General features: G+C 37.2%; 1 protein-coding gene across 1 annotated transcript; it reads left to right on the forward strand.

Moving 5' to 3' along the window:
- The first annotated feature begins 558 nt into the window (after positions 1 to 558).
- Positions 559 to 16,733, forward strand: BORA (BORA aurora kinase A activator). The gene is made up of 11 exons (XM_031048106.2): positions 559 to 723; positions 1,777 to 1,883; positions 2,839 to 2,884; positions 4,329 to 4,410; positions 5,505 to 5,564; positions 6,312 to 6,368; positions 7,582 to 7,799; positions 9,696 to 9,849; positions 10,822 to 11,420; positions 11,887 to 12,018; positions 13,537 to 16,733. The coding sequence occupies exons 1-11, from the start codon at positions 568 to 570 to the stop codon at positions 13,720 to 13,722; spliced, it is 1,797 nt and encodes a 598-aa protein (XP_030903966.1). The 5' UTR covers positions 559 to 567; the 3' UTR covers positions 13,723 to 16,733.
- Positions 16,734 to 17,575: the final 842 nt, after the last annotated feature.

Consider the following 17,575-nt stretch of genomic DNA (forward strand, 5'->3'; position numbering starts at 1 on the left):
ACAGCTTCTGGGCGACGCGGGGTTGGCACCGAAGGGAGGCTGACCCTTGTGCTACCCCCGTTCTAGTAATCTTGGAATCACAGAATGGTTTGCGTTGGAAGGAACCTTAAAGATCATCTACTTCCAGCCTCTTTAGGGATACCTTCCACTAGACCAGGTTGCCTGAAGTCCTGTCCAACCTACTTTTAAACTGAAGCCGTTGAGGACCAGGATTAGGTGTATGTGAGCTGCACTTGAGGAATATATTTGGCTTCAGCGCTTGTTTGTTTCTGGTGGTTTTGTTCATTTGTTGGGGGGGGGGGGGCTTTTTTATTTGGTCTTGGGTTTTGTATTGATTATTTTAAATCTCATTTTCAGTGCCCTTTCTTGTCTCCTTTTCGTAGGTTCTATTTATTTTTAGTTTTTCTTCTCAGCCTTATTTATTAGCTTAACATGTCAAAGATAGCTTTGCTTTTGTTAGTCTTATAAATGTTTCTGGCTCTTTAAAAACCTTCAGGATGACCCTAAAATGTCAGAATTATAATTGCTTTTTTTTCCTTTTTTTTTTTCAAAGTATCTCTTACTGTTATGGCTGATACTAAAGAAGCTAAAATGCAGATAACACCAGAAACTCCAGGGCGAGTCAGCATCCTGAATCCTTTTGAAAGTCCTAGTGATTATTACAGTCTTCAGGAACAGATTGTTTCCAGTCCTTCAGTCTTCAAATCAACAAAACACTCACCTGTAAGATACAGTTATGTAGCTGCAGAAATGCAGTGCTAACATTTTGAAATGCATTAAAAGGTGTATTTTATTTAGTGTATTTTAATGTATATGCTAAGCTAAAGAATTTTGGTAGCATTTGGCATTCTTTCTGATTACAGAAGTATGCTGCTTTGAATACTGACATTGTCAGCCTTCCTCCGATCTGCTAAGTGCTAAAACCAGTTGAAAGCAGATAAAGGACAGTTGTTGGATGTGATGCTCTTGTCTTGCCTAAAGCTGAAAAGTATTCCAGTTCCTACTTAGATGCTAAGCAGGCTGGATGCGAGTAAAACATAATTTCACTTTTGTTATGGGCTGTTTGTATATTCACAGAATCAAGTTGATGATTTTGTATATATATAAAATTTTTTAGTTGCAAATCATATGCTAGTTTGCAGTTGGAATTACTTTCTGGTAAGCAGTACAGCTGTGCTAATGAGTGATCTATCAAGACTTGGTAGGTATTTTTTTCAAACAGATATTTGAGTGGTATTTTGTAATTAAATGTTAAATAAAGGGCTGAAACTGCTTTATTTATGAATTTGATTTTGTTGTGTGTTATGTATGGCATTACAAGTGAGACTTTGCAAGATGCATATGGGGTTGCAAATCCTAAGTCTTGGAACTGTGAGAGGTGAAAGGAAGGCTCTATTATTTGGGTTAGATGCAGGCACTAGATTTTCATGGAACCTCAATTTTGATTGTTGCAATCTAGAAATGACTAAATTTTATCTAAAGTTCTTTAGTACATCTATCTTAAGAAATTGAAAAGAATTTGACACTTGAGTTTGTAAATTCTAGCTATGACCTTCTACTTTATATTATCTTGTAAATCATTGTAATACTACTACCAGGATAAAGAAGCCTGATTTGACTTACTCTTTTAATAGATAATTTAAATGGAAACTCTTTTGATAGTCTGACAGAAACTTCATGGAAGTTATGACTGCATTGTTCCATTGAGATTTGTTCTGTGGTTCTATTTTATCCTTTGAGACTAGGAAGCACTAAGATGTTCATGTCTCTTTTTAGACACCAGGAAAATTTAGATGGTCTATTGATCAGCTTGCTGTAATAAATCCTGTGGAAATTGACTTGGAAGATGTTCAACGCCAAGCAATGTATTTGAGTCATGATAGGTAACTTCCAGTCTGTTCTTATGCAGTTACCTTGCTTGAATGCTAGAACACTGTTCTTTTGCTTTACTGACATTTCAACGCAGCAGTGAAGACTTTTTATTCAAATATTTTAACATAGATTTTCCTGTGTCCCCAGTGTGGATATAATATTTAGATGAGGCTGCCTCTGTGTCATTCTTTTAATGTTAAGAATTGCTAATCCACTCTGACTGCAGTTTGGAAGACAGCCAGATAAAAGCAGTTAACAGAAGGAAGAAAATGTCTTGCCAGTGGTTGTTACCAAGCTACCTCTTCTGCTCCTTGTCACAACACAGTTTATCTTCTTAGGGTGTTCCATACCAACATCTTTGGTCTTTGGGACTCCTGCAGAAGGGTAGAACTGAGAAAGCTAGATAGGCAAGTACTCTTTGAAAGGTATAGGTTAGACTTAATGTGAGGGTGGTGAGGCAACAGAACAGGTTGCCCAGAAAAGCTGTGGCTGCCCCAACCCTTGCAGTGTTAAAGGCCAGGTTGGATGGGGCTTTGAGGTATGGTGTAGTGGAAGGCGCCCCTGCCTGTGGCAGAGGGGTTGGAGCTAGATGATCTTTAATGTCCCTTCCAAACTAAACCATTCTGTGATTCTGTTGTAATTTTGAAGACCAGTTATGATTTTTTTGTCTATTTTTTGTCCAGATAAAAATACTGATACAAGAAATGGAAGATTTGCAAATACGTACTTAAAAATGGTCCAGATCTTTCAAATGAGCTGGAGTAACAGATAAATGCGTTATATTTCTAGATTTATAGCATGAGATTATTTCACATAACGGTAAAAAGCAAGATTTGTTATTTAGTGCAATTTAATTTATAATGTTTCTCTTAAGCATCTGTAAAAGATGACATAGTTGAACTTTACTTTTTTTTTCCAGTTGTGTGATGATTTTAATAATTGAATTGTTTTTCATTTGTCACTTAGAATTGATAAGGAGACAGAAGACAGAAGGCAAAAAGCCATTGAGGAGGTAATAAAATTTTTATGCTATCAAGTATTTATTTGCTTTAGCTGCATATCTGCAAAAAAGATCCACATATAATATAGGATTTCAAAAATCAGAACCCTTTTATATTTTACTGGTCAGTAAGAAAGTAATTTTCTGTCCTCATCACTTGCAGATGTGTCTGGAACACATGTGATCTTTTTCTTCCCATCTTCTTTCACACACCCGTAGGTCAAATCAGCAAATACCGTTTCTTTTGTGTTGCTTGGCTTGTGGGAATGTAGTAGTAAGATAATTCTTAAAATTAATTTCAGTTTTAAAATGATTGAGTATGTTAGGGTTTACAGTAACTTCTGGTGTTAGATGGCATAATTTCTTTTATTGCATTTTCAAAAATACAGCAGAACCTTGATTTTTTTTTGTTTTTTCTGAAGTCTACTTAGTTGGAGGCAAGACTTACTTCCTTTAGCATGTAATTCTTACTGGTTGTTTTCATTTTATTTACCATCGATTTGTCTAGCAGAGAAGGAAAGTGTTTCAAGTCTTCAGTCCTATTTCAATTAAAATAAAGTTTTGACAAAGTTACTGACCTTTTTGTATTGTATCATGCTATTACGAGTTTCTGTCTCTATCAGGAAAATGGTTTATGATTCCATAAAGGTTCTAGGTAATTGACCTGCAGCAAAGATGCCCTGTTGATCTAAATCTGCATTAAAAGGGATATTTATTGTTTGTTAGGTATAAACTAATGAATTATGCAGCTGAACAGCTTGAAACCATGACTGATAAAAATTCTGTCTTTTATAGTTGGGTGTTTCAAGCTGTTTTGTTTTCATTTGTTTTGAGTCTTTTATTGTGAGAACAAGATGTGTTCTGGAGTGTGATTGTCACAGCCGATAGTTTCTGGTTCAGAGAAAAAGACTTAAGTGCCAGTACTCATAAATGTTTCACTGCTAGCCTGTTTAGCCAAATACACTTGATAAGGTTGCTGTAAGCCTTGGTTGTCCACTTTTTTTCCTTTCACTGTCTCTTTAGCAGTTCTGCAAAATGCCTTAATTGTCAAAATCAACAAACTGAAAAATTGAAAATAATTATGTTAAACTACTGTGCAATAAGTATGGTAGAGGCAATTTCCTTTTAAAGTGAGTAATCAGTGTTAAATGAAACTTGCACAATTTTCCCTCTGCAGGCTTGAAAGATCTGGGGTGATACGTGTTGTAAAGAACTTGGGGGTTGTCTTTAAATCACTTTTTTTTTCCTTTAACCTCTCTGGACATGAAATAATGAAATATTTGGAGGCTATAAGGGATTTAGGTTTTGGGGAAGGAAGAGTTAAAATTCTTAAAAATATAAATCTGTGGGTAGCAAAAGGTATGACTTAATTTTTTCTTGTTCAGCGTACTAATCTAAATTGGAGTGCCTTCAATTTTTAAAAGTGTTAAGATGGTTTGTTTCTATTCTACTCTAGTTTTTCACAAAAAGGCTCATAGTTCCTTCTCCTTGGACTGAACATGAAGGAAAGCAAGTTTCACAGTTTAATTCTGGTAAATGTAAGTTGCTTCTGTGCATCACCCACAATTGACTTAGCTTTTGGAGAAACCATCAAGCATAATTTTTTTTTTACTTTGATTTAAATTTTAAGAAGCAGTAGTGAAAGTTGGCATAACTGGTAGATTTTTAGCTGTTCTGTCAGAGTGCTTTCTTTGTTTAAAAATTATTTTTTAATTAAAAATATTCTGCAATTTCCCTTTTTGTTTTTGGTTCCTGTTCTTGTATCTTTTTCCTTTTGTAACCTGTCTTCAAGCAGACAACTTTGCTGCGTCAGTACTGGTAAAATCTTCTACTTCAATTTTCTGTTTTTACTTGCTATGTAAAATCCTGTTCTCTCTGTGTCCTGCTAGTTCACTGTCACTGTATGTAGTGTGGGTGTTCTGTTTATTTTGTTAATGCCATTATTAGATGTTATTATTAATGCTAGTGTTATTAAAGTTTCTATATAACTAATAAAATATTTAGTAAATGCATTAAAAATTGGATGAATGTCAGCTATAACGTATTGTTTGCATTCAGTATTGTTTGGTAGGAGACTCTTAAGTACGTGGGCATTTTTGCAAGATTTGGAAGAGGCTAAATTGTTAAAATTTTTTATCAAGCAAATGCAGCTTGTGGATAGTGTATTTTTAGTTGTCAGTTGTATGATCATCACTTCTTTGGCAGAGAACACTAGCCATGGTCTTAGACCTAGGCAAAGTTTGTGCTGAAAGATGGTATAATGTGTTCTTTAGCTGTGTAAAAAAAGTAGAATAGCAAATTCTTCATCTTTGTCTTCATGTTCAAACTGCATGATTTTCTGGAAATGAGTTTTACTTGAACACAGCCTGTTTGGCTAAGCACAAACTTGAGTTTGTTTTAAATGTATGTAATGTAGAGGAGACTGCAAGAGACAAAGATCTGGGCAAAGTTGATGCTACTTCACTAAGCTTTTTTTGAATAGAAAGGTGCTGAAATTCTAGTAATCAGCTATAATGATAACTTTCTTCAGTACTCCCTTTAGTTGTCTTTAAATACTCTAACTTAATTGCTGCTTGATTTCAAAACTTTGTGCAATGCATGCTTAAATTTCTTATCTGTTTTACACCCATAGATCTAAATAACCTTTCTCCAATTGGAAGACAGCTAACTTTGCAGCCTGACAAAAGCAATGGTGGGTAAAAAGACAATGTCTGAAATTACAAGCTTTTTCTGAAGCAAAATGACCCATTTTTTAATGGTGCTTAAATTTCAAAAGGCAGTATTTTTTTTTTTATATTCCTGCAGAAATACTTTTTTTATTGTAGTGTTTGGTACTATTACTTTTAATATCTGTTTCTGATAGTAATTAAAGTCTATTACAATCTTTCATATTTTTTCCAAAGTAAAAACTGAAGTCGTCTGTGGAGTGCATTTTTTCCAACTAAATGCATGCACTTTTTCCAAATTAGAAAGTGAATCTAAGCTTCAGGTTTATGGGTAAATCACAGTTTCAAGAAGCCTTTAATGTGTTGAACTGTTCTGTGGTAGAGAATCTTGATTATTTTCTCTGCAATGTAAATAGCAGAAATCTTTTTTAACTTTTCATTTTAGATAAATAATCAGTGTTTTTCCCCACGGTATTTTGATGAATTTTCTTCTATTTCCTTTTGAGTCATTTTCTTCAGAGACATCTCTCTTCAGTTCAGAATGCCTTTCTAGAGGCTTTTATGTTACAACCCTTGTTTTGTTTACCTCTAGGACTGATTGTGCAGTGCATAGTTGTTGTCAAATCAGAATCCTAGCTTTAATTAACACTTTTCCTTATTGCAACTGTATCTTAAATGGCTTAATTGCATAGCAATTTGAAAGTGGATTTTTGTTTCTACAGCTTTAGTCAAAGGTTACTGCAAGCTAATTTTGTTGGCTTTATTCGTTGCAGCTGCTTGTCAGACAGTACTGTCTTTGCCAGTGGATTTTAATTTAGAGAAAATACTAGGTATGTTTTGTCATATCAAAATTTAATTATGAATGTCTAAATAGAAAACTTGTATTGTTTGCTGGGGTTTTCTTGTCTTATGAAATATTGAAAACGTATGAATGGAAGTTTTAAGTCTGTAGTCTAAATAAACAGTTACTGCATATTTTATGGGACTGCTGGCTTAAATGGTATACTTTGAGTATAGACAAAGATAAAAGAGGAGGGATATGGAGAGCAATTGCAAAGTAGAAGGCACCCCCTGCCTTCCGCAAAAAGAGCCTTTACTGAGAGCTGTTCAACTTCACATTGCTGGCCATGAGGCTCATAGCCCAATTTTGCCTTGAGCAAAGCAATGCTTTAATTGTGCCTTTCGTTGAACAGAAGCCACAGTGGTGACAAGAAGTTGTGTGGTGGCAAAAAAGCTGTGATCACTCAATGGGGGGGGGCAAGAGTTCAAATTAATGGTCTGACTGAAAGTGCTTTATCAAGCAATTGCTGTCAGCTTCTCAGGCAAGGGGCTTCTATGTGGGAGTAGTGGGTATAGCTAGCTCAGAGGTTTTTGGCTGCACACTCCTATCCCTGTATTGATAGCCCTCATTGTGTGCCATCAAAATTAAAACAGAAAATCAGAACCATATTGATTGCTATCATATTTCATCTTAAACACTTCCATCAGTGCATAGTTTGTGAATTCAGGAAAAATTTATTCTACAAGGAATATCAAATTTGAATAGAGTGAAAACAAAAAAACACTGATATGAAAATTCATAGCATATTTTAATGGGTCTTTGTTAACATCTGTATGCTTTTTGCTTTGACTTTGAGTTGACTGGTTTGCCTTTGGATAATGTATCATGATTACTATCAAATCATATGGGAGACTTAAAAAAGGGTCTAGTTTTGCTTGGGGAGTATAATAATCCGTTTTTCACATCTCAGATGTGAAATACACAAATACGAAAAGGCCAATAAGTAGATGTTAACCAATATTTATGAATTTTTTTAAGTGCAGACTTTAGTATTAAAGCATGATAGGCAGAAGTGGAACCTTAGATGTAGTGGACTCTCTTATAATGATAACAAGTGATACTTTAGGATAGGTGCCTAAATTAGATTAATTACTTGATGTACTGGTAAATTGGATTAAATGTTTAATTTAGATATATATGTTTCTGTAATAGATTTTTTTCTTTCATTCTTATGGAAAATTACTTCTCCCTGACATTTCTAGGTGAATATATCAGAACTGATGAATTCTCAGATCAGTCTCAGGGAAATCTGAGCTCTTCATCACTCAGAAGAAAGCTGTTTTTAGAAGAAAATGGAAGTGTGTCTGAGTGTTTGTCTATTTCTCCACATAGTCCATGTGGTAATCAGCCACTTGGAGTGCTTTGTTCAATAGACATCTCTCCAGTTCGGTGCAGAAGCCCTCTGGAAACACCTAGCTCAGTAAGTATCCTGGTTTGGGTGCTGGATGGCATGTGACTGACTTGACACAGGAGCAGATCTTGGAGCAGGCTGATTCTGTGTTCTAACAGGCTTCAAAAGGAGAACAATCTTCTTTTTAAGAAGCTACAACTGCTTTATTAGAGCATAGGTGTTAGGCCAAACTGTGCTTTTGTAGCTTGGGTTTTGGTGGTGTGGTTTTTGTGAGTTGTTTTTTTGTTTTGCCCCTCCAAATTCCAAAGTCAGAAAAAATGTGAACAAAAAAAAGTTTCAAAAAAATGTCACTGACTTCTTATATCAAACTATTATGCTGTGATGCTGTTCTCTTGTACAGAAGGAATTATGCCTTAATTTTACAAAAAGGAAGTAGGAATCAACGCATACACAATATTTGCTGAAAGCATGTTGTAACATTTTTTTATATAGATATAAAATGTTTTCCTGGTTTCAGCAGTAGCAGTCATTTTTCTCCTTCTTGGTAGCTGGTGCAGTGCTGTGATTTGACTTTCAGGCTGAGAACGGTTGCTGATAGCAAGTATGTTTTGAGTTACTGCTCGGGTGTTTGGTTTGTTCAAGGCCTTTTCTGAGCTCATGCTCTGCCAGGGAGGAGGGGGGGCTGGGGGGAAGGAGAGACAGAACACCTGACCCAGGCTAACCAAAGAGGTATTCCATACCATAGCACGTCATACCCAGGATGTAACTGAGAGAGACCAGGAAGGGCTGGAGCTCTGGGGGGATGGAGGAGGTATCGGTCGGTGCTCGGTCAGGCAGGATGGGGTGAGTTATGGGTCAGTGGCTGGTTGTATTCTATTCACTTGTTATTGGCTTTATCATTATTATTTGTAGTAGTAGTAGCAGTAGTGATTTGTGTTATGCCTTAGCTACTAAACTGTGCTTATCTCAACCCGTGGGGGCTACATTCTTTGGATTCTCCTCCCCAACTCTCCAGGAGTTGGGGGAGCAAGGGCGGGGGGAGTGAACGAGCTGTGTGCGGACTTGGTTTAAGCCACGACAAATGAGTATACAGAAAAAGGCGTGTGTAAATCCATGAACTGTTGTTTAAAATGCTAGCTGATATGAACAAGTGATGTAATTATTTCCCTTATAACTCCTAAACTCATTTATAGTGGAGTAAATGGATCTTTGAATGCAATGCTAAATATGCTTTTTTCTTTTCCATTGGCCAGAGATTTCAGATAAAGAAATATTTATTAGAGCATAGAATATAATGTCTGTTTTTTAAATTAAGCCAGATGAATCTTATTCCCAGATGGAAGTATCACAGTTAAACTGGTTTAGATGGTACAGTTTCTTCTGTTGGGCTGTTGAAGTATGTGGGAAAAAATACTACCTAAGCTAGAGTGTGGCTTAAAAAAAGTTTTCACTGTGGTAACCTAATAAAGAATTCCTACAATGTTCCTACAGCACTGCTGAAGTGACTTTTTGCATTGTACTCGTGTCTGCTGCTGAGTTAAATTTGGATAACACTGATTCCATTAGAATGTATATAGTAGTTGGCCTTTATCTGCATTAGTATGAGTAAGAAATTGGGATCAAATACTTAACTGTATACACAGATAGTATTAATATTCTGTTAAGACTTTTCATAGTTCTTAATTACAATGGATATTACAGTCTTATTTGGTACTATGTGTCAGTTTAAGTCCATTGCTTTTTTCTTATTGTGGAGGCATAATGTTCAAGTGAAGAGCTACAATTGGAATATTCAAGATAAACTAATGATAGAGATTGCCATTGTACAGGATTAGTTTTTCCTCAGTGCTGCTATATTATGTTTTTTAGTTAGAATAGTTTTTCTATTTACATATTAGTAAAAATTTACATCATGAAAATATGCCTTTTTTTTTCTTTTTTCTTTTTTTCCCTCTGAAACTGAAGGGTCAGATTTCATCAAGTCCTATTCAGGGAGGAGCAAGTATTTACAGTCTGGGAAGTATAACCAGTCCCACATTTCCACAGGGGTCTCCTGCCCCTAATGGTTCTCCTGCTTTTTCACCAATTGCTTTTCACATAAGAAAGACACCACTGTCAGGTATGGTTTAACTGTGCACGTATTATTCTTTCTTTCTTGATTTGCATATTTTTATTATAAAAAACTGCTTTTTACAGTTTATTCTTGAAGAAGGCATTGACATCAAATAGGAATGAAAAAAAAAACAACAGCTTTTAAAGGATTAATCTGAGGACGGGGGTTAAAGTTGTATGCCTGAACTAAGTAAGGTCATAATCTGATTTGGCCCAACCTGATTTATCTGGACACAGAATGTTTATTTTGAGTTTTCAAATCATGTGACTGTGAAGATTTTTGAAAGGGAACTGACTAGTGAAGAAATCACAATTCTGTGTCCTCATTGCTCTAGAAGATGTCAGTATTTCCTGTTCTGTACCTTACCTGGCAAGGCTTAATGCCATGGTTATGCGTGATTTTACTCCGGGCATTGGGATATTTCAACAACATTCCATGTGGAGATTGCATAGGTGTTTTCTCCATTGTTTGATTTTCTTGAAAATTGTATTGTTGTCCCTTTGTTTGTTTCTTTTTTTTTTTGTTTTTGGGGGAGAGGTGTTTGTTGGGTTTTTTTGTTGTTTTTTTTTTTTTTAAAGCATATAGAACATGTGCATTGCTATTCTGAAAAAAAGCCACAGAACCAGCCTTCACACATTTTCCTTTGTATGGTATTGACATTCAAAAATGTGAGGCCACCAGTACAGCAAACTATGTAATGGAAAACAAAATTGGGTTGTAAAAGTGGGGTAAAAACTTGCCTTTACTGTGATAGTTTAAATGTGCTGGTGTGTTTTTTGTTTTGGGGTTTTTGTTGTTTGTTTTGGGGGATTTTTTGTTATTTTTCATTTAGTTTTTTTAGGGCAGCCTTGGGGCTGGGAGACAGTGGTCAGTGAAATGCTGTGTGGTTGGCTGTAATGATTCAAAAAACCCTAGGGCTTTCAGGATGATGACTTTATCTCCACCTGGTATCTCACAGAATAATTTTGGTTTTTACAGACCAAAGAAAATTCACATTTTGTTCTCCAGATATTCCTTCTTCCTCAAATAAAATTACACCCCCAGCTACAAGAAGTCCTTATATAGATGGTTGTTCTCCAATTCAAAAGTCTTCTCCTATGAGACTTGGAGCATGCAGAACTACTCAGTTTCAGACTTCTGTCATTAGGATACCGATTGCTGTTGAGAACCACAGTGAGAATGAGGAAGACAAGGAGAATGCTTCTCCATCAGAAGCTCGGTTCCCAGAAATGGATAATGGAATAACTTTACGCCAGCAAGATGGGGATACTTTTACACATGGCACACATCTTGTGGTAGCAACTGTGTCTATTGCACCAGATCACTCAGAAGCTTGTCATCAAAGGCTGTCACCATTTCAGGATATGGAAGGCTCCAAGGAAAATAATACTGTAGATATGGCTGACATAGCTGAAGTGTCAGAGGAAAACATTTGGATAAAAGAAACAATTGGCAATAGCAATGCACCAATGACCAGCTTTATGACAGGGATTACTTTCAGTATTGAAAACTCTCGTGTGTTCATGTCACCTCTTGCAGAAAGCAGCGGAATTCCTTGTGACAACAGTAGTATTCAGGTAAAAATAAAAATCTTTAAAACTGAGTTCAACATAATCACTTCTAATATTTATGCTATTCTGGAAGTAATTGTCTATTTTGTCTTAATGGATGCTGCATGCAGGTGGCATTGTGACTTTTATCCTTCCTCCCCATTCCCTTTTTCTTTTTGCAGTGGAGTCAGCATAGCAATTTTTGTGTTACCATGTACAGGAATACATTTAATCCAAAGTAATTCTGATCTAGTTCAAGATATTCCTGTTTATTGCAGGGGGTTGGACTAGATGACTTTTGAAGGTCCCTTCCAACCCAAACTCGTCTATGATTCTGTAATTCTGACAGGCCTGTTTATGGTTTGCTTTTGTTATTACCTGATGGCAGTTGGTTTGTGGGACTGTTACCTGATAGGCCTTGCATTTGATTAACTGAGGGGTTTATTGGTGTTAAATTGCAGTACAATTTTAAAGCCCTGCTTCTTGATTTCAGGTGGACAGTGGTTATAATACACAGACTTGTGGAAGCAGCATTATGGATACTGCGGGGGCCCAAAACAGTTGCAGAGAAAATGATGTGAACATTAACATGTTTCAGAATAAATCTCAGCTGCTTAGAACAAAGGTAGGAGTTAAATTGTGATACAATACAGAAGTGACAGACTTCCCACCTGAAGCATCTGTTCCTTATTTTACTCAGTTTCAGGAAGCTTGAGGGGAGAGGCTTTCAGGTGATTATAGAGACTGTGTTAATGTAGCATTATTTCAAGTATTATGCTGAAAACAAGGAGTAAGTGCAGGATAAACTATCAGTAAAATTAATGTATTCTATGACAAAGGCATAGGTAGTTTCAGAGGAAACTGAGGTATATACATGAAAGGTAGTTGTGAGGCTACTCATGGCTTCTGATATATCGTAGCTTGTCTCTGTTGTTCTTGCTGCTTTTTTTTTACTAAATTTTTAGATGTGTGCCTGTGGAGAAGCGCATTTTGGGGAGAAATTTGTCTGCTACTTGTTTTCATAAACTAGCCTTGAGTTTCCTACCACATACCTGGCAATGCTGACTTGGTGGAGAACTTCTTTCTGCTTGGATACAGTCTTGATTACAAGCCCTTTGATGACCTATCTTAAAACTAAATAAATTACAAAAAGACAGCAAATACCTAGCAAGTATCCCAGGCTCTTGTGACTGATGGGAAAGTGTCTCTCTTCTATAGAGTGGGAAGCAAGGCTAGTTTCTTTGAAGGAGAGATCAAAGATCATCTTGCTTAGCAGCTGTGGTCTTATAAACTTAGTAGCTTATGATCTACTACTTACCATAATTTACAGTCCTTGAGGGAGAGAGAGTGCTGACTAGTAGTAACAGATTATGAAAAGCCTCAAATAAGCCCATTTAGCCCTGACTTCACTTCTGTATCTGACATGCTAATAGCCAATAGTCTGACAAGGTAAAGAGCAGATTGATGGTACCTTGTAGACCATGGACATCAAATGTCCATTAGCCCAGAGAAGTTGTGTGTGCCCCATCCCTGGAAGCGTTCATGGCTGCATTGGATGGGGATTTGAGCAACCTGGTCTAGTGGAAGGTGTCCCTGCCTGTGGCAGGGGGTTGGAAGTTGATGATCCCAGTCACCCTGCTAGACATGGATTATACATGTGAAGCTGCTTATAAGAATCAGTTGCCTAGTCTCAAACCTGTCCTAGAGACTCACCTATGTCATGCAGCTGTCTTCTCCCATGGTTAGTCTTTCAGTTGCTAGATCCTGACTAAGCCCAATTTTGTATTTTTGGAATAGGATTTAAGTGCAGCGGCATTCAGTATTTCCTTCAACTCTCACAACAGGGGACCCACAGAGAATATAAAAAAAACCCTAAAAAACAAAAAAAAGCATGAGCACTGTTGGCTGAAAGAATCCAGTCTGGCTCATTCAGAGCATGTGTGATCTGACAGGAGATGGTTCTTACTGAGAGCAAAGATTTCTGCAGAAATCTTTCATTTCTTTTTCATTTCAGAAGGGGAGAGATGGGAAGTTAAAGTATTAATTATAATTAGAACATTTCCAATAGGAAGTTTGGATCTTGTTTCTTTGGGGGAAATTTTGTGAAAATGGGTTTAAAATTAACTTTTCCTTATTAACCTAGGAGGTTTCTGTTTCAAACCATAAGGACAATCAATTGCTGAGACCAAAATCTCCAGAGAAGCAATCCTGTTTGCAAAAAGCAAAACCACATTGTACAGTACTTGGTCAAAATGCAGCTTGCAACATTTCTGCCTGGAAACATCAAAATGAAAATCAAGTTCAGGGATTTTGCAAAGCCGATATGTAGTTCTGTGATGGAGAAGATTACATTGTGATGTCTAATAAATTTTTATGCATATGACCTCAGTTACCTGGATTATACATACTATTTGGGTTTTTTAATGCAAGTGTAATAAATTGTCTGGTATGTATTAAGGGGGGGTTAAATAATGTGGGATTCTTCAGGTTTTATTAACAAATGTACTGGTATTATTAAGCAACCCTTTTGAAAATTAAGGCAGCTAGACTCGGTGTAAAGAAACCACATTAGGTTTATTTTCTGGAATTGTGTTCTTTCAGTGATTAGGATAGATTCCATGAGGAGCCTTCTTTTGAAAGGTTGGACCTAATTTGAACTTGAAGAGGAATATTTCAGATAGGCTGGGCAAACCTGGGGTAACTTGCATAGGAGCCAGTGTAACTGTAAAACCACCTACATTTTAAGACTTAAGACAACTTAAAAAGGCATGAGGGATTTTTTTCTTTGTGGGAGAGAAAAAGGAGTGTTTAGTTTTCATTTGATTGTTTTTTCCCTGATCAGACGTATTGTGTGGCTTCAGGAATGCTAGCAGTGGTGCCAAGAAAGAGTTGCTGGATAGGAGTGAACTGCTGGGGGTGTGAGGAGGGCTGGGTGCATGTCTGTGTCAGTCTAAAGGAAAAGTGATGGAACTCGGCTCTGACTTCATGAGGAAGGAATAAGATCAGTGTCCCAGAAACAGGTCCCTGGAATACCTATATGTTTTTATACTAGACTGCAAACTGTTAAAAAAAGGGCCTTTGATTTTAATACCAGGCTAGTTCGTAATTAGATGTTCCTTGTGAACAGCTGCATAAAAACTGCATTCTAGTTATGGAAGTTGAAAAAAAAGTATGAAAAGTCTGAAAGTCTGAAAAGTATGAAGTATGAAAATAAAACCAACCCCAAATCTAACTTTATTAATAATAAAGTTTATGCCCAAAGAAGCCCACTAATCTTGAAGTGGATCACCTGACTCCGCCAGTGTCTCCTAAAAGCACTTTGTCCAAACTAAAACTCCAGTACCCTTTTGAGGGAACGTAAGAAGGTGCAAGAAGATTAATTGGTGTCAGTACATCATTGAGAGTGGTGCAGCCTTCCTACTAGTAAACCATTACACTTCCCTTTTATGTTTAATTCCCAGTACTGCTTACTGTACTGTAAGCAACTGTTAGGTTGCTTACAGAAATTGCCAAAATATTTAATAGATAAACATTTAGAGATATAATTAACTTTTGTATGGCACTTACTACAAAAAGTATTAATATAAACAAAGTCTCGATACTGTCAAGAAAACCACTGATGAACAGAAGTACTGGAATGAGGAGGGTCTGGAAGCCCAGAACACCCTTTGCCTAATCAAATCAGATGTGATTAAATTTGATTTGTTTAGAAGAACCTTCTGGAAGTTCTAAATATGAATGTGGAGGCAGGGAGGGGATCAATATGGTAATGTTGTAGCCCTAGTGGTTATGAAGAGGAGATAAGGGAAATTCTGTGGTCCCCAGGCTCTGTGCTTGTACAGCTCTGGAGTGAACTTTATTGCATTAATCAAAGAAAACAGTCTATGCCAGTAGGTGCTCCCTGGGTGAAGGAGCCTTCGCTCTGTCCGTAGCAAGGACACCCAGTCCCAGGGTTCTGGGTGGAAGTTTGGGTTCTGTTCTGTTCAGCAGGGCCCAGAAAAGCTTGTATCAAAGCCCAAAACAGCTCACAGGTCAGATTCATCCCCTAAATTTGAAGGTGATGGATGATGTTTTCTGAAAATCTGAAAAGGGGGGAGGTGCAAGCAGAACTGGGATAGCATTAAAACCAAATGCCTCAGGCCTGAGACTTGAGCAAGTGGTGTATGGAGATACAACAGTTCTTTAAATGGTTTCATTAAGAATTTAACCAGGGAAGGCTTTCTGAAAAATATACTGAAAGGGAAACTCCTGTGCCATCATCTAAGCTGCTTGGGTTTAGTTCTCACACTGCAAAAGTAGTAATTAAGAAAATCACTTTAGATTCCTAACCAGCAGACATGGACATGTAGTGGGTTTACTTCCACAGCAATTTCATCAATCAGTATTTCAGTAATGCAGATGGAATTCACAGTAATTGAATGTAACGTCCTGCAGTGTCTGTTTCACCACCTTGAAGCAGTGCCCTGCTACAAGGTGGAAATGCACTGAACTGGTAACTTTAAGGGGACGAAGTTGTTGAAGTAGAGAATGAACTTGGACTTCTGAATTTATTTAATAGGGCCTTCAAAATGTCCTTAGCCTTAGCTTGTAAGGTTGCAGTTCCAAAGCAAGGCACAACTTGTCTGAGGTTTAAAAGTTAGTTATGACCTTGCACCTTGTTAACAGAAATCAACTAAAAGGACAAATTTCAAATCTCCAGACTATACAAAGGATTTATTTTTGCAAGTATGATTACTAAAGTTAGGAATAATGTTAATGTAATGGGGAAGATTAAAAGCAAGGTGGTCCAAATGATGATGTTTTTGAACTGTTTCCCGTAACAGCTATACTTAAGATTAGATTTTATTTTTTTAATTAAAATTTTTAATTCTTGATATGTTCAATGATCAGAGGCTTTTGGAGTATTTGCAGATAATAAAAGCAATTGCTAAGCTACTTAACTGCACCCTGCAGAAGTGTTTTCTTAAAGGTAATGTAACAGCAGAAATGAGTGAAAGTGAGAAGTAATTAAGGATCCCCCCAAATAAATTGCCTGTATTTTCTGTCTTGTTTTATAGTCTTCAATTGGATGGGAATTATTTATTTTATGAAAGTGTGCATGTGTTTTCATGATGTTTGTGTAACTGCTTTGTATAAGAAACCTGCTGTGCAAATTACCCTGAAATCCTTTGACCATTGTTTCTCTGGTTGTACTTCACATGTTGGTTGGCACATGTTGCACAAAAAGGTCATTGTTTACATTAAATTAATTACAGTAGTTTTAAGGAGAGTCCTTTAACATAAATGTATTAACTATACATTTAATAGTGAAACAGAATAAAGACATCTCTTTCACACCTAGCTGGTATTTATTTCTTTGCCACGTTTTGCAGCATCTTTAATGCTGCCAGTAATACCCATGTGTGTGCACTGTTTGGGTGGGGGGTGTTGGGAACCAGAGGTAGGAGGTCAGGGAAGTAGCTCGGTGAACTTTGCTCTCATACACATGGTTAAAAGTTATTTTAGCAGATGGTATCAGTGAGAGAGCCTGTGCTGTGCACATCTGTCTTGAAACTGAGTTTTATTTTTCAAGTGTCTGAAGCTTTTTAGAGTAGTGGTGAAAGGAGGGTGAGTTAAGAGTAGATACTGGGAAGCAGTGCTTTAGTGCTGGGGGTGGCGAGACAGGGGAACAGAGTTGTGAATGCACCATTCCTGGGAGTATTCAAGACCAGGCTGGATGGGGCTTTGCAGAACCTGGTCCAGCAGAAGGTGTCCCTGCCCTTGGCAGGGGGGTTGGAACTGGATGAGCTATAAGGTCCCTTCCTCCCAAACTACTAGGATTCAAACATCGCCGGGGGGGGGGGAGATAGGTGTGGTTTCTGTTGGAGTCAGTTGTCTCCTTTAGGTGTCTTCTGTACATACTTTATAAACCTGATTCAGCCCTTTACAGTGACAGCACTTGGGGAGCTAAGTAACTACAGCCACGTGACAACCACATACTGATCAACTGTGACCTGATCCTTACCAAGGAAAGTACCAAGTGACTAGTATAGAAGTTTATGAGCTACAACTCTCTGAAGATGGCTGAGGATCACCTGTAGTATGTGGAACTGCAGGCTCTTGGCTTTGAGAGGTTGGAGCTGGCTGCAGCAGAACCAATCAATGAAAACTACTCTTGTCCCATGTGCACTGGAGGACAGTTT

Source organism: Melopsittacus undulatus, chromosome 2 (assembly GCF_012275295.1).
Source record: "Melopsittacus undulatus isolate bMelUnd1 chromosome 2, bMelUnd1.mat.Z, whole genome shotgun sequence".
Taxonomy (NCBI): domain Eukaryota; kingdom Metazoa; phylum Chordata; class Aves; order Psittaciformes; family Psittaculidae; genus Melopsittacus; species Melopsittacus undulatus.